This window comes from Natrix helvetica (genome assembly GCF_964273705.1).
Source record: "Natrix helvetica genome assembly, chromosome: 5".
Taxonomy (NCBI): domain Eukaryota; kingdom Metazoa; phylum Chordata; class Lepidosauria; order Squamata; family Natricidae; genus Natrix; species Natrix helvetica.
This window is the reverse complement of record NC_138551.1, coordinates 146,382,363-146,404,889: the sequence shown is the minus strand read 5'-3', so window position 1 is coordinate 146,404,889 and position 22,527 is coordinate 146,382,363. Positions and strand designations below refer to the sequence as shown.

Below are 22,527 nucleotides of genomic sequence, written 5' to 3'. Positions count from 1 at the left end.
GAGAGAGGGGCCGGGTTGGCTGGTCAGCATTTATTGCCAGGCTGACGTGATGGGGTCTGACGTCCATCCTTGGTGTGGAAATTCTTCAAGTGATAATTATTGCAAAAATTATGTCAAAGTTGTCCAGGCTGTGGGCTCTTTAAAGGAGACGGACGGAAGGAGCGTAGGGGGAGATCTGATGCTCTGTGCAAGCTGTCATAACTCATTTGTGGGGCTGCCTCTTCAACGTTTATTAAAGATGCCGTTAATGTTGAGGCAATGTGGCAGCTCTGGACTGCTAGTCAGGACCCCTTCCCGTTCCCCAGCCTCCATGTTGCCTTGGTGACTGGCACCGGTCTCTCCACTGAGCATGCCCAGAAGGAACGTCTGCCATGTCAGCTCGATCGAAAATGACACCCAATCCCATTGGTTCCAACCCGCCTGACACCCCCCTCCCACCGGCACCTCCTCGGCCTTCCTCCTTCTTCCCAAACCACTGACTCTTGTTAGGCAGAGAGGGGTCCCCAAAAGGAATCTGAGACACCCCCCTCCCGAACCTCCCGAAGCGAAGGCAAGGCCCTGCGTGCGGGGAAGACTTAAACCACGACGGGGAAAAGTTGCTGACGTGAATGTGTCAGCTGAGCTTTTCGCCACTACGCTGACTAAAATATTAATTTGCCCAGAGGCACTTCGGCTGATGGGGAACTGCTCCACCGAGAGCAAGTGGCTTTTTTTAAAAAAATAAAAATAAAATAAAAATAAAGGGGGGAAAAATAGATCTATCAATGACCACTCTCCTTGTTAAGGAAGATTTCCCTTCCCTGCCTTCCTGGCTTTTTTTAAAAAAAAAATAATGTGAAGAATAAAAAAACTTCTTGGGAAATTTCCCCGAAAATAAGACCTCCCCGGATAATAAGCTCGATCGGGCTTTTGAGCACATGCGCTAAAATAAGCCCTCCCTTAAAATATTTAAACGCATGCGCAGCCAGTCCCCACCCTTTCCTGGGGGGGGGGAAAGAGGGGGAACATGCCCTACGTGCCCCACATGCACCTGCCATCTATGCGGAATGGCCGCGTGGAGACCCTAGCTACCACGCCCCTTCTCTTAGTGGCAGTCGCAAAAAGAGCGGCAGGCCCTGTGACGCTAGGGCTGGCAAGAGTTTTCTAGAAACAGAGACAGAACATCCGGCCCTTTCTGGATCAGCTGATCCGCTAGTCAAGGTTAAGGGGCCTCCTGCACCTCAAAAATAATAAGACCTCCCCGAAAATACGGCCAAGCTCTTATTTCAGGAGTTCAAAGAAAATAAGACGCTTCTTATTTTCGGGAAAACACGGAAGCTCTTTTTCCTCCCATGCCACGAGGCTTAGTCCGAGCTGGATTTGAAAAGATGGGAAAAAATCCCGATTCCAGTCTGGTGGAAGCTCTACTTGCCAGTTGCCCAAAACGCGGATCTTCAGATCTCGGCTTAATGGCAAGTGATCCTTCCTTCTCTCCATGGGAGATGATCTGCCAGGCCTCCCCTTTGGAATTCCACCCCGTGAACTGGTCCAAGGAAAAGAGCCTGCCAGGGGACTCACCTGCCTCCACCGATACAGAGGATTTCAGAGCTGCTGCCGCTAACCGAGCCATCATGGGCGAAATCAACCCTTTGCTGGCCGAGATCTTCTCCATGATGGAGGCCACCGGAGTCGGCGAAGAGGTGGCCGCCCCCTCGCCAGAACCCGAGAGGCCCGGCGAAGGCGAACTGGCTGAAGATGCCTGATTGGTACTCGTTGTGCCGGCGGCTAGCAAGCTGCTGGAGCTGGTGGACAGTTGGGCCGAGACCCGGCCGGGGAGCATGGGGAAGTAAGTGCCTGTCGTTCCTGGAAGCGCCGCGTTGGGTAGGGCCAGGGCCAAAGGGATATTGCTTGGGAGGGCTTGAGAGAGCAGGGCGGGCATTTTGGAAGCTGAGGGCATATTGCCGGCGGGTTTGCTGGAGGCTTGCGAGGCGGCCAGCTCAGCGGCTGAGGTGGAGGGGGTGCACGGCATGATCAAGGAGACGGAAGACTGCTGACTGGTGGGAGAGGCACTCAGGCTGGAGTTCTTGGAGCTCATGGCGGAGAAGTCGATCAGGTCGTCGTTGCTGGACTCCTCCTGCTCGTTCTCCTTGGCACCCATCAGCGAGGCGGGCAAGCCCAGCATGCCCGAGCTGCGGATGTGCCGGCGCTCGTGTTTGCGCTTGTGCGAGGTCATCTGGCTGGTGGAGGTGAAGGTGAAGCCGCAGCCAGGCCGGATGCAGTGGAAGTGGTTGGTGGCCTTGCTGTAGACGCAGCCCTCGTACTTGCACTCCTCGTACTTGTAGAACTTCTTAAAGCCGTCCTTGGCATAGGCGTCGTCCTTGATGTGGTAGCTCTTGTGCTTCTCGATGTCGCACTTGTTCTTGAAGGTGAAGGTGCAACCGGGCCGCCTGCGAGAGAGAAAGGGATGGGTCAGGCCCAGGAAGAGCCCTGTCACTCACCTTGCCCCACGGGACGGTGAAGTCCCCCTGAAGCGGCCGATCCTTGGAGCTACAGGCCAGGCAGCTGAGCGTGTCCTGCCTTCGTTTCTTGGCTTGGCAGGATTTCAGACAGAAATTCGCTAGAACTGGGGTCCCCAACCCCTGAGGTGTGGTCCACTACTGGGCTTTGAGCTGTTCAGAACCAGACCATCCAAAGCAGCAAGTGTGTGCCTGTGTACCGCCCCTGTGCATGGCCCTCGCTCAAGTAGCAAGCATCTGGGTGAACGCTCCATTGGTGCGAGCGGCGGGTACAATTACTTGCTACTCACACAAGTGGAGCTGTGCATGTGCACCCTTGCCTGCCACTCGCATGGAACCGTTCCCTCCCCCCGGCCCTGCGCTGGCCCGCAAAGTCAGAAAGCTCGGAGAACTCCGCGCTAGAGGTTGAACTGAGACCTGCCAGCAGGGCAGGACGTCAGCTACATGAACCTCTTCCGAGACAAGGGGAAGATTCACGCAAGGCCATCTTGCAATCTTTGCTGAAATAATGGCTTTCCTGGGAGAGAAGATCTGGACTTGACTTCTTGGGTCCCACTTCTAAAATCTGTGGGCTCCAACCTCCAGCATTAATGCATGGATACATTTCTCGGACTCCGAGAGCTGCACCTTTCAGCAAGCAAGACACATCAGAGCCACCGATTCCAAAAGGCCCGGACTGTTGTCCAAGGACGAAACAGTCTTCCTCAGATATTGGCCTAGACCAACCCCCGATTCATGGACTGGCACCAGTCCACAGCATGCCAGAAAGCGCTCCACGCAAACAAGCGAAGTCCCATCCAGGGGATGCAGGCAATGGGTGAAACCATGCCTCCTCCAGTGCGCGGGAAAACCTCTCTCCACATAATGGATCCCTGGTGTCCCAAAGGTTGTGGGCAGCTGATCACGTGGACCAGTGGTTCTCAACCTTTTTTTGGCCGTGCCCCACCTAAGCATCTTTAAAATCCTGACAACCCGTCCCCCCCCCCCCTCCCGGTAACATACAATTCTTACTTTACTCAAAAAGTGAACTCTACTCACGCAGAAAAAGGCTAAAAGGCCATTAATTTGGTTTAAACAAGGTTCAAATTGCCCCCATTAAAAATCAAATTCCCCCCCCCCCGCTGTGGGGCATAGGCCCCACCTTGGGAACCACTGACCTAGACTGATTACCATGAATGTCCTTTCCCCAATGCAGCCCAGTGAAGCCAAGGCTCTGTCAACCCTGTCAAATGCCTTTTTTCCTTGGTTCTAACCGATGCTGGGCAGAGCCCTCGCGCGGAGAAAAACTGTACAGAAGGTAAGGGATGCCCACCTACCCAGTGAGAACCTTTTTTTCCTCTTGCCCCCGTGCCCACCTGCAGTGGAAGTGGGTGGTCTTCTGCCCGTAGAACTGGCAGTCCACCGTGCCGCAGTCTTCTGTGGCCCGGAACCGCTGGAAGCCATCATTGATCAGCTGTGTGTTCTTCTTGTGGAAGTTTTCGTGGGTCATCACATCGGAGGTGCTGGTGTACACCTTGTTGCAGCCCACCTGAGGGAGGGAGGGGAATTGTGGCAACTAGTCAGAAAGCTGCAGAGTTGTGGGTTGTTGTTGTTTTTTAAAAATAAAGCCAGGTTCTCCAAGTGTGACAAGAGTTACTAGAACCTCTGACATTTCACTTCTTACCAGAGGGAGAAAAAGAAACATAGGAAGGAAGGAAAGCAGAAGAGAGGGGACCAAAGGATTGGTATCAGAATGGGAAGGGACCTTGGAGGTCTTCTAGTCCAACCACCTACTCAAGCTAGGAACCCTAGACCATTTCAGACAAATGGCTATCGAATCTCTTCTCAAAAGGGATGGAGCATTCACAACTTCTGGAGGCAACTTTTGTTCTGCTGATTAATTGTTCTAACTGTCAGGAAATTTCTCCTCAGTTCTAGGTTGCTTCTCTCCCTAATTAGGGGGGGGTCCCTTGCAGAAAATACCCCCTTCCCATCTCTGCTAATGGTGCAGCCTGTGAGATATGAGTCCACAGGAAAAAAAGAAGGGGGAGTGGGAGGAAAGGAGAGAGAGAGAGGGAGGGAGAGAGAGACGAAGGAAGGGAGGGGGAAAGAGAGAGGGAGGAAGTGGGAGAGAGAAAGAGAGATGGAGGGAGGGAGGGGGAGAGAGAGAGGGAGATGAACGAAGGGAGGGGGGGAGAGAGGGAGAGGAAGGGAGAGGGAGGAAGCGGGAGAGAGAGACGAAGGAAGGGAGGGGGAAAGAGGGAGAGGGAGGAAGGGAGAGATAGGAAGCAGGAAAGAGAGAGAATGGGAGAGAGATGAAGGGCGGGAGAAGGGGAGACAGAGAGGGAGAGAGGGACAGAGAGAGAATGGGAGAGAGATGAAGGGAGGGAGAAGGGGAGAAAGAGAGAGAGAGAGAGAGAGAGGGACAGAGAGAGAAGGGGAGAGAGATGAAGGGAGGGAGAAGGGGAGAGAGAGGGAGAGAGGGACAGAGAGAGAAGGGGAGAGAGATGAAGGGAAGGAGGAAGCGGGAGAGAGAGAGACAAAGGGAGGGAGGGGGAGAGAGAGGGACAGAAAGATGAAGGAAGGGAGGGGGGAAAGAAAGAGAGAGAGAGAAAGAGATGAAGGAAGAGAGGGGGGAGAGAGAGAGTGAGAGGGGGAGAGAGAGAAAAAGATGGGAATTCACTTGGAAACGTCAACAGCCCACATAAAGCAGAGAGGTGATCTGGTCACCCTTTCACCCTCGAAACCACTCCGCTATTGGGATGGGGGCTCTGGCTAGCGGAAGGATTTGGGCCTGTGGCCGGCTTCGTTTTAAGGCTGCCTAGAAGGGAAGCAGGAATGCAGGATGTCTCTCTCTCTCTCCAGCTCGGGGCAAACTTGCCATATTGAGTAAAATTCCAGGAGAATTTGACAAGGCCCATGTGCCCACAGAGAGAGAGAGAGAGAGAGAGAGAGGGGAGAGAGAGAGAGAGAGAGAAAGAGAGAGAGAGAGAGAGAGAGAGACAGAAAGTCCCTGCTTTCTCTACCTCCTTCTGAGGCTTGGGTGCCAATGCCTGTACCATCTCAGAAGTTGAAGCAAACTAAAACACGCACACACACACACACACCGCTTCACCTTGGGTTGAGAAGAAAGCATCTGACAAACGTCCAGAGAGCATGCAAGGGGTGGGGTGGGGTGGGCGGGGGTGGAAGCTATTCCGAAACTATTTCCAATCTAACAAGGGCCTCTCCGTTCCCCCCCCCCCCCGGCCCCGGCCCCCCCACTGACACCATGAAAAAAGACAGACCCGGGAGTGGCGTTAAAAGAAGAAATTAAACAAAAAGCAAACCCAAAAAAAATTCGCCCAGTGAATAATTTCCAATAGGGCTCATTGTGGGTAAAGCAGGAAAAAAAATGGTCCCCTCGGTATAAACAACGAACTGGGTTTTTTTTTGTCCAGACCTATTATGGACATGAAAAAGGGGGAAGGTTTGTGGGGGGCAAAGGCTGCTATTTAAGAGATTTAGAATAGCAGAACTGGAAGGGACCTTGGAGGTCTTCTAGTCCAACCCCCTGCTTAGGCAGGAAACCCTCCACCACTTCAGACAAATGGCTCTCCAACATCTTCTTAAAGACGTCCAGTGTTGGGGCATTCACAACTTCTGGAGGCAAGCTGTTCCACTGATTCATTGTTCTAACTGTCAGGAAGTTTCTCCTCAGTTCTAAGTGGCTTCTCTCCTTGATTAGTTTCCACCCATTGCTTCTTGTCCCACCATCAGGTGCCTTGGAGAATAGTTTGACTCCCTCTTCTTTGGGGCAACCCCTGAGATACTGGAAGACTGCTATCATGTCTCCCCTAGTCCTTCTTTTCATTAAACTAGACATAACCAGTTCCCGCAACTCCTGTTTTTCATATGTTTTGGCCTCGGGCCCCCTAATCCTCTTTCTCGCTCTTCTCTGCACTCTTTCTAAAAACATATTTTTTTTATAATATCCAAGTCACCAAAACTGGATGCAGTCCAGTCATTTGAAGGACCTCAGTTTTTGGCCTTTCTGATAATGGAGGAAATTTACAGATGAACAGTTGGAAGAAGGGACCTTGGAGGTCATCTAGCCCAACCCTCCTGCCCAAGCAGGAAACCCTTCACCATTTCTGACAAACGGCAGTCCAAACTCTTCTTAAAAGCCTCCAGGGATGAAGCTGCCACAACTCCCGAAGGCAACTTCTGTTCCATGGGTTGGTTGTTTTAACTGGGAGGAAATTTCTCCCTAGTTCTAAGTTGCTTCTCTCCTGGATTAGTTTCCGTCTGTTGCTTCTTGTTCTACACTCAGGGGCTTTGGAGAATAGCTTGATTCCCTCTTCTTTAGGGCAGCCCCTGAGATACTGGAACATTGCTATCAGGTCTCCTCTGTCCAGCTGCTTAACTCATCGTGAACACACACACACACACAAAAGTGGAATCTGAAAGGTTTTCAAATTCTCTGCTCCGGGAGTGAACCAAACTCACCAACTTTCCCATCAAACGCTTCCTCCCTAACGCAGAAGCTGGTGACTTCCTCTGATCTCCTATTTGAAACTGGGCTGCTATTTAATATTTGATGGCCTCAGCAGCAGCCAGCCACAAAAGGAGCAACCCCGGAGAGAGAGAGCAGCTGGGGGGGGGGGGGAGGTCACCGCTCAAACAGAGAGCAAGCTCTGAGTTGAGAAGGAAGCCTCCCACTGGGGTGGCATCCTCCGCGGAGGCAGCTGGCAAGTTACCCATGGGTGGGGATCTCAAAGGAAAAAACCCACCAGTTATCCCTTCTGGAAAAACGCATCTTGTACCATGATGCCAACGTGCAGAAAAGGGTGAGGGGCTTTGGAATTATTCCCCCAATAAGACTCGGTTTCAGTGGGGATCTACCAATGGTGAAATTCAAAACATTTCCCTGTCGGGTCTGTGGGCGTGGCTTGGCGGGTGTGGCTTGGCGGTCATGTGACTGGGTGGGAGTGGCTTGGCGGTCACGTGACTGGTGGGCAACAGGCAGGAACCTCACCGAGAGCTCAAAAACGATCACACTTTACACAAAAATAACACGAGAGCGACACAACGGACTCACACACAATGCGAAAGCCGCTGGACTTCACACAAAATGGCCCCCGGCAACAAGCAGGAACTTCGCAGAGAGCTCAAAAACCAATTCTCAACCTTTTACACAAAAATAACGCAAAACGCAAGACGCAACGGACTCACACACACTAATGCAAAAGCAGCTGGACTTCACACACGCACACACCAAAGGTCCCGACGATCGTAAGGCACAGCTCATTGTTGCATAGCTGATCGCCAGAATCTTTTTTTTTTAAAAAAAAAAACTTTTTAAAGCATTTCTTTTACTACCCGTTTTGGGCAAACCGGCCCGAACCGGTAGCATTTCACCCCACGGGATCAACCAGTCAGGGCAAACGGATCCTTGGGTCTCCCAGGCCGGCCGAGTTCTGGGTTCTGGGCATTTACCTGCATGCAGTGGTAATGTGTGCTTTTCCCGTTGAGGTGGCAGCCATGATAGTAGACGCTGCAGTCGTCCAGGGGGCTGAAGCGCATGAAGCCATGCTGGAGGGAGTTGTCCCGTTTCTTGTGCATGTTGTAGTGTCGGATGACGTCCTGTTTACTGGTGAACCTCTGGGGGTGGGGGGTGGGGCGAGAGAGAGAGAAGCAGAAGGTGAGGTGTGGGGGGACAGCATCCCAGAAATGGACAGGTATGGGCATTCCGGCTACCTATGGTGTCTCCCCAGGAGGGTTTCACAGCAGAGAGAAAATCCGGAATGGGGAAAGACTGAACACTGACAGCTTTTAAGACTTTTAAAATCCGGAATGGGGAAAGACTGACAACTTTTAAGACTTTTAAAATCCGGAATGGGGAAGGACTGAATACTGACAACTTTTAAGACTTTTAAAATCCGGAATGGGGAAAGACTGAACACTGACAACTTTTAAGACTTTTAAAATCCGGAATGGGGAAAGACTGACAACTTTTAAGACTTTTAAAATCCGGAATGGAGAAAGACTGAACACTGACAACTTTTAAGACTTTAAAAATCCGGAATGGGGAAAGACTGAATACTGACAACTTTTAAGGCTTTTAAAATCCGGAATGGGGAAAGACTGAATACTGACAACTTTTAAGACAACTTTTAAGACTTTAAGTCAGATTCACAGGCGTTGGAAGGGACCTTATAGGTCATCTAGTCCAACCCTCTGCCCAAGCAGGAGACCCTACACCATTTCTGACAAATAGCAGTCCAATCTCTTCTTCAAAGCTTCCAGTGAGAAAGCTCCCACCAATGTCCGAAAGCAACTTCTGTTCCATGGGTTGATTGTCCTTACTGTCAGAAAGTTCCTCCTTGTTGAATCTCTCCTTTGTCAGTTTCCATCCGTTATTATTCTTTGTCTTTGAAGAATAGCTTGACCCCTCAAATATTGGAAGGCTGCTCTCCTGTCTCCCCTGGTCCTTCTCTTCACTAGACTAGCCAGGCCCACTTCCTGCAATTTTCACCCTATGTTTTAGCCTCCAGCTCCCTAATCATCCTGATTGCTCTTCTCTGCACTTTTTTTAAAGAGTCTCAACAACTTTTTTATAGTGTGGTGACCAAAACTGGGTGCAGCACTCTAGGTGTGGCCTTACTAAGGCTTTACAGAGTGGCATTAGTACCTCCCTTGATCTTGATTGTATCCCTGTGTCAATCAAGCTTGGCTGGCTGGGGAATTCTGGGAGTCGAAGTCCACAAGCCCTGCTCTAGAGCCAATCAAAATCACAGCAGTTTTACACTCACCTGGGGTCAATCTTTTCTAAAAGCCTTTCTCTGCCCCCCCCCCCAACTCTGTTCCTTAAGGGCTATACAATACAATAGTAGAGTTGGAAGGGACCTTGGAGGTCTTTTAGTCCAACCCCCTGCCTAGGCAGGAAATCCTATACCGTTTCAGACAAATAGCTATCCAGCATCTTCTTAAAGACTTCCAGTGTTGGGGCATTCGCAACTTCTGGAGGCAACTTCTCTTCCACTGATTAATGGTTCTCACTGTCAGGAAATTTCTCCTTAGTTCTAGGTTGCTTCTCTCCTTGATTAGTTTCCACCCATTGCTTCTTGTTCTACCCTCCCGTGGTTTGGAGAATAGCTTGACTCCCTCTTCTTTGTGGCAACCCCTGAGATAGCGGAACACTGCTACTCATGTCTCCCCTAGTCCTTCTTTTCATTAAAGTATTAGAATATAGAATAACTGAGTTGGAAGGGACCATGGAGGTCTTCTAGTCCAACTCCCTGCCTAGGCAGGAAACCCTATACCGTTTCAGACAAATGGCTATCCAGCATCTTCTTAAAGACTTCCAGTGTTGGGGCATTCACAATTTCTGGAGGCAACTTCTGTTCCACTGATGAATTGTTCTCACTGTCAGGACAAAGGGCTCCTTTTTCAAAGAAACAGAGCTCCTTTTTCAAAGAAACAGTTGGAAGGGACCCTGGAGGTCTTCTAGTCCAACCCCCTACTCAAGCAGGAGATCCTATACAATCCTGGACAAATAGTTGTCCAATCTCTTTTTTAAAACTTCCACTGTTGGAGCACTCAACAAATTCTGGTGGCAAGCTGTTCCACTGGTTAATTGTCCTCACTGCCAGGAATTTTTCCCCCCTTTCTTCTAGGTTACTTCTCTCCTTGCTTAGTTTCCATCTGTTAATTCTTCTGTTGCCTTTGGAGATGCACCTCCTCCCCACCCGTGGAGGGGTTCCCACTGCCCACATCCTTAACCGCCTTCCACAGAAACTCACAGGCTGGGGGTGGGAGTGGGGGGAACGGAACCAGTTTTCCCTGCCTGCTGCAATTGGAGGTATGCCTCCGATCCTGACGGACGGCCAGGGAAGAAATCCGTGGCAGCTACTCCTGGGAACCCCGGCCAGCGTGCTACCACAGCCTTAATGATCGGGGGAGGGAGGGGCTGACCACAAAAAAACAAAAACAAACCCCAACTGAGTTAAAGCCAACCCTGAATGGCAGGTAAGCAAAGGCAGCATGTGACGTGGTGGAGCTGGCTGGACGAGTGTGTCCTGGCAGTTCTCCCAGCCAGCCGGCCGGCCGTTCCAACTTCTCTCCCTTCCTCCGCATCCTGCTTCTCTTCCAACTTCCTCCAACCCAGCGGCAGGGGCTACTGAACATCACCTGGGGTTGCTCTGCCCCAGGTGCTACTACTCAAGCACCTTTGATCAGAGTGCGCACACCAGTGCGGGATTAACCATCGCTCCCTTGGGAAGGAGCAGGGCGAAAGGAGGGAGGAATTGGCGGGCGGAATCCCATCCGTCTCCGTTATGGCCCAGAGGCTTTAATCCCACCTGCCTTTCTGTATTTAAAGGGGGTCGTTTCTTGGAGGGAGGAGGGGGGGAAAGGCTAACAGTGGAGTGTTTTTAGGCGCCATGGGACCTAAATTACCCGCCGGAAGTCCATAAAGAATATTTGGAACGGTCCCAACAAGCTGTTACCCTAACCCTAACCCTTCCTAGTGGCTCTCCATCTCAAGTTAACTTCCCCATTTTATGTCCTCCTGGCTCTGCCAAGAACATCCCTTGCATTGGCAGGCCAAAACAACAAGAAGAACATGGAGATTATCACGGAGAGCAGGAGGGATCTCTGAAACGGCTGGCCGGTTGTTGAGCAGCTCATTTGCCCCAGGGTTTTTAAAAGGCTCACCACGTACGAGGGAAGGAGCCCGGTGTTGTGACCCGCTCCGCAGCAGAGTCAGACAGCGAGGAGGTTGGGGAGGAACATGGGCCAGTCCTGGGGGGCGAGGGAAGCTCAGACAAGGGCTCTGCGTCGGAGGCAGAGAGGGAGCTAGACGGCAGCGAGGCAGAGGAACAGCTGGAGCCTGTTCCCTGTGTGCACATGGGCAGAGCTTCCAGAAGACAAGGACAACTAAGAAAGCAGGGTCGACTTGGGAGTAAAGCCACACCTTGGAAGTGATTGTCCCCTCCCACAGGAGACAAAAGAGGAGCAAACGGGGAGGGGGCTTTTGCAGGAAACAATCAGTTTCTTCGGTCATTTCAACAGTGGAAAGCTCTGTGTGCGACTATAAGAGACTCTGTGCCAAGTTTTGCCTTGCCCTGCATTTGGAAACTAGCTATCTGGCAGCTCGCCAAGCAAGATAAGGTTCGTGTTGATAAATATTCCTCTGAAAGACCGTTTGTTATGCCTTGCGGACTGTGAGTGAAAGGAATTCACAGTCATGCAAATAAAAGGGGTTCTGCCGGGATCAAGACTCTGCTCCCTGCTTTTTAAGGAAGCCTGGGTCAGAACACCTGGTGACTCGTCACCTGAGGCTAAGCCCGTCCCCTGAAGAAATTTTCCCACGGGCAAAAATCCTCAGGGGGAACCCCTCCTCCTTTGACAACTTCCCCCAGAGAAAGGCTGCACTCTAGCAGCCCTTGGGAAACAATCGTGCGGCGGGCAAACTGCCGCACTGGACGTTACGGCCACTTGATCAGCAATCCCCCAACCTTTGTTGCTTGGTGGCCTAACTGGGGGAGAAGGAGGGCCGGGGAAGAAGGGAACGAGGCCGTGCGAGCTGTGGAGGGCGGAATCACATGCATGCACACGCCGTTTGACGTTCGCAAGTGGGCATACCACCTGCCGTTCGTGTGGCCCGGTGGTGGGCCGATGTCCAGGGTTGGGAGGGGGACCCCTGCCCTAGATTATTTAGTCTTTACCCTTTCCTCTCCCCCCCCCACACTTTTGGGGCTGGTTTCGCAAAGCCTCTAGGTTTTTAATTGTATATTTTCTACCTGATAGTTGCACTCTGGGTCAAGGCAGTGATAATGTTCCCGATACTGGTATGCACAATGAATATGTCCGCAGTGCTGGCTTCCGGAAAACCTGGAGATAGGAAGAAGAAAAGAGAGGACGTTACGTGGGTCAGAAATACGACGAGCAATGGCTTCCCCTTCTCCCCCCTCATCCTCTCACTTAGACACCTGTCCGCTTCAAAGCAGGTTGGGCAAGGGCTGGCCTCCCATTTTGCGCTGAGAGGAACTGACACAAAATGACAAATTGTCCCCACCGAGTGGTTGCAATCTCCAGGCCTGGAGTTTCTATGCCAGGAGGTGCAGAGGGCACCTCTGCCTTTCTCCCCTTCCTTATGAACCAAAGGTGCCAGGATAGACTGGGCGAAACCTGGCTCAAAAGCAGGTTTTGTGAGAGGGACCTTGGGAGCCCTAGTGGACGGCCACTTAAACACGAGCTGGCTGTGTGCGGCAGCCGCCAAAACAGCCAATACAATACTTGATTGTACACACTGGATGTCTGCCATCTGCAGCTCCGGAGCCGCATATGGCTCTTTTGTCCCTCTGCCGTGGCTCCTTGTCGGGTGATCTCACCACTGGCTGGCCTCACCCCTCACCCTCCTTTCCCAGTCACTCCTCGCCTGGCCTGGGAAGGTAAGGGGCGGAGAGCACGTATTGGTGTATCTCCCCAAGCGACTGAGGAATGTGCAGCACCAACAAGGGCTGGAAGAATCACCCACAAGATCCAGCAAGAGATGAGGTGCCAGAGAATCAGAATCAGAGAGAGAGAGAGACACGAGACAGAGACAGAGAGAGAGAGAGAAAGAGAGAGAGAAAGAGAGAGAGAAAGATGAGAGACAGAGAGATACCTATTCCCACACAAAAGAAAACACTGGGAGCCACAAAACCTGGGTAGGCATGGCTGAGGGGGTCACGACTGGGTGGGAGTGAGTAGTGCTGAGTTGGCCATGCCCACCCAGGTTTTGTGGCTCCAGGTGCTTTCTTTTCGGTGGGAAATGGTTCCAAATGGCTTTTTGGGTGTTTAAGGATGCCGACCCCTTTTGAGGGACATAGCCTCAAAACCACGTGAAGTCTAAGTACCGTTTTATACAGCCTTAGTAAGGCCACACCTGGAATGCTGCATCCAGTTTTGGACACCGCCGCTGAATTTCTACATTCTACACCCCTGGCCCTTCTTTTTCGCTAGACTGGCCTTTCAATTAATCTTCACTCTTCGTTGGACCAGTTTGAGTCCAAGAAAGAGAGGAAGAAGGGAGCGTGTTAAGAAGATCCAATTGGACGGTTCAAAGCACCGGGAGCCAAGAAGCCCAAATAACAATCCAGCAAAATAGTTTTCCCAGTACGGTCCAATCGTGAGAATCTGTGATACGACTCCCAGAATCCCCAGCCAATGTCAACTCCTAAAGTTGTCATGCTGAGAGAAAGGGGGGGGGGGGAGAAAGAGCATTCCATACTTTTGTTGAAAGTCAGATCTCAGATTACTGCAGCAGGCTTGGGAGGGGTGCAACTCATTGGGGAATGTGATTTATGACACAGACTGAGGGGAGGGAAGGAACAGGGGGAAAGTTCAGCTATATCTCAAACAAAGCTTAGATCTGACTACAAAAAGGCCAGCCATCGCATGTTGCTCTTCCAGGTTCCGGCACGTACATGCCAGCTGTTCGCCAGCGCGGGAGCGCGAAAAACCGGAAGACCAGCTCCCTGGCACGCATGCGCGCTCCAAGAAGCTGAGCTTCCAGTTTCCAGCACACACATGCATGTCGGCCAGCATGTCTTCGCACATGCATGCGTGCCAGAAACCGGAAGACCAGGTGACCGGCGCATGACAGAAACCGGAAGCTCAGCTCTTCCGGTTTCTGGTGGTCCCCCATGTGCGCACACTCCCGTTTCGGCACTTGGTGCCGAAAGCTTTGCCAACACTGACCTAGCAGAAAAGCAGGCCATCCGAGAAAGGTCCGCATAGACATTCAATGCAGAAGCAACGGGAGGGAAATGCAGAGGGTGGGGGAATGTTCGAAGCTCCATCAGCAATTGTGGCTCTAAAAACAGTTCCGCTCTAGGCCTGGGGAGAAATCCCTGAGATACAGCACCCAAGAAGAGCTGTGAGTTGTCAACAAAGGAGTGTTTGTGTGTGTCTGGTGTGTGTCCAGTGAGGGGAGGGAGTGGAAGAACAAATTAGGAACAGGGAAGAAAGTGAGAAGTGGAAGAGGACAACTACTGGACCAAAACTGAGTAAGCGTATTTTCTTGTGGATCTTAGGCCTGCCACACTTTCTATTATTCTACTATGCCTTTTCTATTGTGGGAAAATGGGAGGGGGGGGATTGTACAGAGTTAGATGATAAGTAGCCATAACAAAATTCTTTCTAGAAAACCAAGGTCATCCTTTGTCTCTGCACTTGGACGGAACTGGGTGGGTGAAAGCTGCCAGTACGGCAGTGGAAGATTGGATCATGTGATGGACTTGGGGGGGGGGGCAGGATCTTGAACTTTCAACTGGGTGGGGAAAACCGGGAAGCTTTCAGATTCGGGTTTTCCCAGATGTGCCAACATGAGTCTCTTAATAAATCGGAACTTTGAACAATACTTTGCCTTGGACTCTGATTTACTTTTGGATGCTATTTGGAACCCCGACAGTGAGACAGTTCTCAAATGAATCGCACAACCTTTCTTGCCACTGCTGTTACATGAATCGCTGCAATTGTTAAATCCCTAAGACGGGTTGTTAAGTGAATTGTAGCTTCCCCGTGGGGATCACGTGACCCGAGGGCAATGCAACCCCGTCATAAATAGGAGGCAATTGTCAAAGCGTCTGAATGGAAGTCATAGGACAGTATATGGTCCTAAGTATATTAAAAAATGGTCTTAAGTTGCTTTTGTTTAGTGCCGTTGTTAACTTCAGAAGATCACGAAACCAACCGTTATTAATTCGAGGACCTCCTGCAAAAGGTTGACAAGGCAAACCTTCCAAAAGGGAAAGGAACGGAAAAGCAGGTGGATGGGTAGCAATGCTGCAAAAAAACCTAATAAAGTTTCACCGATGCTTTGGCATTTGCAAATAGCGCAGGAAGAGACGGTCCATCCACCGTCAGACAGAGAGAGAGAGAGAGACAGACAGACATAGAGATAGAGAGAGATAGAGAGAGAGACAGAGACAGAGAGAGAGACAGAGACAGAGGGGGGGACAGAGACAGAGAGACAGACAGAGTGAGGGACAGAGACAGAGTGATACAGACAGACAGACAGAGAGACAGACAGACAAAGAGACAGAGAGAGAGAGAGAGGGACAGAGACAGAACGATACAGACAGACAGAGAGAAAGAGAGAAAGAGAGAGAGACAGACATAGAGAGAGAGAGACAGAGAGAGAGACAGAGAGAGAGAGAGAGTGATACAGACAGACAGAGAGACAGACAGACAAAGAGACAGAGAGAGAGAGAAAGAGACAGAGTGATACAGACAGACAGAGAGACAGAGAGACAGACAAAGAGACACAGAGAGAGAGAGAGGGACAGAGACAGAACGATACAGACAGAGAGAGAGACAGAGAGAAAGAGAGAGAGAGAGAGACAGAGAGAGAGAGAGACAGACAGAGACAGAGAGACAGAGACAGAGAGACAGAGTGAGGGACAGAGACAGAGTGATACAGACAGATAGAGAGACAGAGAGAGAGACAGACAAAGAGATAGAGAGAGAGAGAGAGGGACAGAGACAAAACGATACAGACAGACAGAGACAGAGAGAGAGAGAGAGAGAGAAAAGGAGGAGAACTCTGGAGCAAAAAGTGAAAAAAAAAGAGAAGCAAGAGATAACACAAAAATAGACCTTTGGAAAAGATGAGTGTAAGAGGATTCGGAGGTGGCATCGGCATGCCAAAGGCCACACAGGTGGCTTCCCTCTTTCACAGGTTCCTCTGCTTTGCACCTTTTACCCTCCCCTCTCCTCCCCCTCCCATTTGGAAAAGCAGAGGCAGCAATGCTCGGCTATGTCACATCAAGGGCAAAGCTGTGTGTGTTTGTGTGTGCATGTGTGTACGTGTGTGGGGGGGAGCGGGGGAGGTCTGGCCTCCAGCTCTGGGGGTTAGGGAATCTCCCCCCTCCCATGCCCCCCCGTCCCCCCTTCCCCAGTTAATAGATTCCTAAAGGGCTACCTCTTTCTCTCTCTCTCTCCTTGGATTCGTCTGACACTTGAAACAGTTCAAGTTATTAATTTTTAAAGGGCAGCATCTGCTGAGCTTTGGAAAGCAGGAAGCCTCGCACAGACGGCGCACGCTTGCTGACGCCTTGTGCAGAGGGGCACACCTGCTGGTCCCCCACGTCACCCCACCTGCACACACACACACACACACACACACACCGCCAGTCCCCTTCCAAGCTCCTTTTCCTCCGTGCAAATCCCCTGGCTTTGCTGCGTTCGGGACCCCGCCTCCCCTTCAAGGCAATGGGTGAACGAGGGACGTTCTGTGGCAGAAACCGGCATGGGGCAATGCCTACAGTTCTGCCCCCGAAAAGATTACTACCTCAATGGTGGGCAGGGATCAAGAAGATCGTCTTCCTATTGAGCTCGCCAAACCTGGAACTTCAACTCCCAGAACTCCTCAGTCATGGCCTTGAGGGATATACGGGGGCCATGTCCCCCACATGGTTGAAATGGGGGCCGTGTTTCCCCGAAAATAAGACAGGGTCTTATTTGCTTTTGACCCCTGAAATAAGTTCTTGGCCTTATTTTCGGGGAGGTTTTATTATTTTTGAGGTGCAGGAGGCGGCGAGCGTGGTCAACTTATGGCTGCTGCTGTGTTGCAATATTTTTGAGGAGGGCTTATTTTGGGGGGGAGGGCTTATTTTAGCACATGCACTCAAAAGCCCGATTGGGTTTATTAACCGGGGAGGTCTTATTTTCAGGAAAACGAGGTTTAAAAAAAAAAGATTTTTTTGGAACGAGTGCGGAGGAGAGCACGAAAGATGATTAGGGGGCTGGAAGCCAAAACATACAAAGAACAGGAGTTGCAGGAACTGGGCCTGGCTAGTCTAGTGAAGAGAAGGACCAGGGGTGACAGGATGGCAGCCTTCCAATAATTGATGAGCTGCCGTAAAGAAGAGGCGGGTCAACCTATTCTCCAAAGCACCTGAAGGCAGCACAAGGAGCAACAGATGGCGATTAATCAAGGAGCCTACAACTAAGGGGGAATTTTCAGACAATTAGCCAGTGGAACAGCTGGCCACAAGAAGTTGCGGATGCTCTATCAGCGGAGGCTTTAAGAAGAAATTGGATAACCATTCGTCTGAAATGGAGTTTCCTACCTGAACAGGGGGTTGGACTAGAAGACCTCCAAGGTCCCATCCATTTCTGTTAATTCTGTTCTGTTATTGCTTTTTTAAAAAAAATATATCAACTTTCCTACAGACAGAGAGTTTAAGCTATTGCAATATTAGACCATGCAATCCTACAATTGTCACTCGTCATCTGATGCCAAAAGGCCAGGCTAATCAGGCGTTAAGCTGGCTTCCAATGCTACCAGCTATAATCAAAACAGTAACCGTGTTTGATAGATTTTTTTTTTCCTAAAAAGAAAAACATTTTGACGTTTTCTTTCCTTCGAGCCTCGCTATAAAAACGGCTGCTGGCAATATTGAGAAGAGTCGGATTCAAACTTTTAAATAAGTAAGTAAGAGGAAAGAGAGAATACGTGCACGATCGTACAAAAGCCAATGGATTTATTTCTTCCTGTCCCCAGTAGGAAGCAGACGTTTAAAATCAAGAATATTGATAGATATCGATGCCACGGCAACTAATATTTTTTTATGGGAAAAAAACAAAACCACACCGGCATTATTTATTAATGCAGCCACGCCGTGACTCATGGGTTTCACCCAGAAAAGAACATTGGCCTCTGGTAGCCAAACTGGGCTGCCCTATCGCCCCTTTGTCAGAAAGGTTCACCCACATAATTAATGTTGGGAAAAAGTCTATGGCCTATTTAATTGGGGCCAGATTTTTAGTAGATCAGAAAAGATGCTTAATTGATTCATCTAGCCAATGAAGCAACTAAATATTAAAATCATTCATTATATGCTGTGGACTTGACATAACTTGGAGAGAGAGAGAGAGAGAGAGAGAAAGAGAGATCCCCTCCTTAAATTCCATTTCTATTTAAGACGATAAAAGGTAAAAGATAAAGTTTCCCCCTCGCACGTATGTCCTAGTCGTTCCCGACTCTAAGGGGCGGTGCTCATCTCCGTTTCAAAGCCGAAGAGCCAGCGCTGTCCGAAGACGTCTCCGTGGTCATGTGGCTGGCATGACTCAAAGCCAAAGGCGCACGAAATGCTGTTCCCTTCCCACCAAAGGTGGCCCCTATTTTTCTACTTGCATTTTTAACATGCTTTCGAACTCCTAGGTTGGCAGAAGCTGGGACAAGTCACGGGAGCTGACTCCGTTACACGGCGCTAGGGTTTTGAACCGCCGAACTGCCAACCTTTCTGATCGACAAGCTCAGCGTCTTAGCCACTGAGCCACCGTGTCCCAATTTAATACGATAGCAGGCTTTTAACATCATACAGGGGATACTCCTTGTTTTCTAATCTGTCATATTTTCTGATTTTATGCCTCTGCATCCTAATTCTTACTGTATCCGTGGCCACGATCCTCCCCAGCTCAAGCACACTCCACTGAAATTGACTTTGCAGGCAGTTGTTTGTCCCCCTTGAATTTCCCCCTGCAAACCAGCTCTTCAAACAGAATTTTTAGGAATGATGCAAACAGATTGTCTCTTTTAGAATGCGATAGGAAACCTCGGAGAAGTGTCCCTTCGGCATATCTCCTAAGCATCGCAACCTAGGTATCTTGTTTCAAATTACAGTGGAAAAATATATTAAGAAGGGACTTGCCTTGTTCAAGCGCTGGGTGGAAAAAAAAACCCGAAGAAAACCTCTTAACAATTTCCCGCAACAAACTGTAGCATCATCAAGAGTCATTTTCTCAGACCACATCCATGCCTCACAACTGCCATCGAGGGACTTTTGCTGTGTGTGTAAAGGGAAAGGTTCCCCTCGCACATACGTGCTAGTCGTTCCCGACTCTAGGGAGCGGTGCTCATCTCCATTTCAAAGCCGAAGAGCCAGCGCTGTCCGAAGGCGTCTCCGTGGTCAGGTGGCCGGCATGACTCAACTCCCGAAGGATCACGGAACGCTGTTCCCTTCCCACCAAAGGGGGTCCCTATTTTCCTACTTGCATTTTTAACGTGCTTTTGAACTGCTAGGTTGGCAGAAACTGGGACGAGTAACGGGAGCTCACTCCGTTATGCGGCGCTAGGGATTCGAACCGCCGAACCGCCGACCTTTCTGATCAACAAACTCAGCGTCTTCGCCACTGAGCTAATGCGTCCCTGCTGTGTGTGTATTCTTATAAAAACTTATATACACTGATCCTTTCCAAGGATGTATGGGTACAGGAAAAAAAAAACCCCCACAATTCTTCAAATCGAAAATCCGATATTAGTACAGAGGGTGGTATGATCCAACATACGCCCACCCCACTCATATAAAGGTTCTGCGAACATATCTGCAACATCAGATAATAATAATAATAATAATAATCTGAATCAGCTCACAATCCAGAGAGAAGAACAGGGCAACAGTACAAAACAAATCAAACTGAAAAGCACAACAAAGAGCTGGGGATCACCACTCCTTGTATTTGACGGCAATATTGTAATTGTGACATCCTTATAAGCCACCTTGAGTCGGCGTGTGCGAACAGGCAGCAATATAAATCTCCCAAAATAAATAAAATAAAACAAAATATGCGGAGCGTACAAACGGGGACAACGTCTGGAGCACGGCCAAAAGCGCCGCCGTTGCAAAATCCTCGTTTTTTCTTTCATTCCCTCGTTTCCCAGATTTGGCCAAGGCTGCCGCGGGAGAAACCCCCGGATAAATAAATACTAATAAAAATAATAAATACAGAAGTCATCCTGCTTAGCAACTGTTTACACGCTCATTACTTTATAACGATGATGTGCATGACGGGGGGAGCGAGAGAGAGAGGGGGGGGGGAAAACCCACTTGCCGGATACCCAACCCACCCCAATTACAAGTGACGGGTAGGAGGGAGGGGAAGTTCTCGTGTAAATAAATATTTTAGCAATATCTGCAGCAAAACCATCTGTTAGGGCACCAATAATAATAAATAATAAGTCCGAGGGGAAAAAAAAAAAGAAATGTAAATACAGAGCGAGCGAAAAAGTAGAGACTTTGGCTGCACCTCGAAGAGGCTTCTCGTAAGCGAGAGAGGCTCGTTTGGCGAAGTCTATAAATGCAACTTCTTCCGGCAGCTTTGCGCAGCGCCTCTTTTTACCAAACCGATTCAGCACATGGTGCTCCAGAGATACCGCGCCGTCCCTCTCTGTGCCTCCCCCTCCCCAAATGTGGGGGGGTTTGAAACCCTAGTCAATTTAATGCATTAAATTGACTAAAAACAGGCTGGATGGATAGATGGCAGGTCCTGGGTTGCCACAAGACTAGCAGGCCAGGAGAGGTTAGAGGAATCACTCCCGGCCTTCTCTCTGGATGCTCCCTCATTTCCCACCAAACAGTTCCACATGTTACGCTTCAGATGGTTTCACGGCACGCGGCCGAAATCAAAGGGGTCTTGGAAGTGGAAAAGCCAGGGCTCTTCAAAGGCAGGAGGGCCGGCTGGACGGGACAAACGGCAAAATTGACACTTGTCTCGGTTGGACATGGCCTGGCGTTGGGAGGGACCTTCGCCCAAGATCTCTCTCTCTCTGTCTCTCTCTCTGTGTCTCTTTCTCTGTCTCTCTCTATCTGTCTCTCTCTGTCTCTGTCTCTCTCTCTCTGTGTGTCTCTTCTGTCTCTGCCTCTCTCTGTCTCTGTCTTTCTATCTATCTCTCTGTCTCTCTCTCTCTGTTTCTCTCTGTCTTTCTCTCTCTTTGTTTCTCTTTCTGTCTCTCTCTGTATCTCTCTCTCTGTCTGTTTCTCTCTCTGTGTTTCTCTCTCTCTCTGTTTCTCTCTCTTTCTGTCTCTCTCTGTCTCTCTTTGCCTCTCTCTGTCTCTGTCTGTCTCTCTCTCTCTGTGTGTGTGTTTGTGTGTGTCTTTGTCTCATTCTGTTTGTCTCTCTCTTTCTGTCTCTCTCTCTCACTGTGTCTGTTTCTCTCTCTCTTTCTCTGTTTCTCTCTCTCTCTGTTTCTCTCTCTTTCTGTCTCTCTCTGTCTCTCTTTGCCTCTCTCTGTCTCTGTCTCTCTCTCTCTCGCTCTCTCTCTCTCTCTGTGTCTTTGTCTCATTCTGTTTGTCTCTCTCTTTCTGTCTCTCTCTGTCTCTCTCTGTATCTCTGTCTCTCTCTTTCTGTCTCTCTCTGTCTCTGTCTCTCTCTCTGTGTGTCTGTGTCTCTCTCTCTCCTTTGACTTTTAACCCCGAGCTGGCCTTGCTAATCTCGAGGAATGCGGGCTCGGATGGAAGCCGGGCGAGAGGAAGCTGCCTTTCGCAGCTGGCAAAGGACAAACGCTCCCTCTCTCCTTGTCTTGTAGGAGAGAGACAGCTTAAAATAATGAGCTTATGACTGCTAATCAAGCCGGCCCCACCGTGTGATTTAAGGGCCCCGAGGGGAAGGACTTTGGGCAGGGAAAACAATGAGCAGGAAAAAAAGTGCTTGGGGACTTGCACACACACACACACACACACACACACACACACACACACACACACGGGGACAGGGGTGGACGCAGAGACATGCATCGCAGTTGCCCTTCAGATGCAGCAACGCATAAAGTTACTCCTATGGCTCAGAACCAATTCTGATCTTAAAAGAGAGGGGGGGGGGACCGACAAGGAGAAGAAAAAAAGAAGAAGAAGAGAGGCGGGAGGGAAGGAGAAATTAAACACCTGGTTACTCTGCTTCTGACTACCCTTATACTACCTGGTGGAAGGATGCCTGGTTAAATGTGCTGTTAAATCATTTACAGCTGGAGACGAATTTTCAGGGAGCTGAAGGGCAATTTGAAAAACAGGAGATTTATCCCCACAGGCCGCTAGCCATCCTCAACCTGGCGCCCCTCCGGGGGTTAGGCTGCCCCTCTGAATGCCTCCGCCTATCTGGCTGGGGACGATGGGAGCTGGTGAGAGTCCAACCCGTTTGAAGGGAACGGACGCGGAGAAGGCTGGTGTATCGTGTGCTGTTATCCCATTTGGTCCCTTGCAAATAGATTCTCTCTCTCTCTCTCTCTCTCTCTCTCTCTCTCTCT

The 22,527-nt window shown here is 50.1% G+C and overlaps 1 protein-coding gene across 1 annotated transcript in view; it reads right to left on the bottom strand.

Moving 5' to 3' along the window:
* The window catches only part of CASZ1 (castor zinc finger 1), a 149,209-nt gene that overhangs the window by 26,114 nt on the left and 100,568 nt on the right, over positions 1-22,527 (bottom strand). The window contains exons 5-8 of the mRNA XM_081955524.1: positions 12,260-12,350; positions 7,953-8,117; positions 3,851-4,023; positions 1,408-2,426 (exon numbers count right to left, since the gene is read on the bottom strand). Coding sequence (XP_081811650.1) covers positions 1,408-2,426; positions 3,851-4,023; positions 7,953-8,117; positions 12,260-12,350 — 1,448 coding nt within the window. The remainder of the gene's footprint in view (positions 1-1,407; positions 2,427-3,850; positions 4,024-7,952; positions 8,118-12,259; positions 12,351-22,527) is intronic.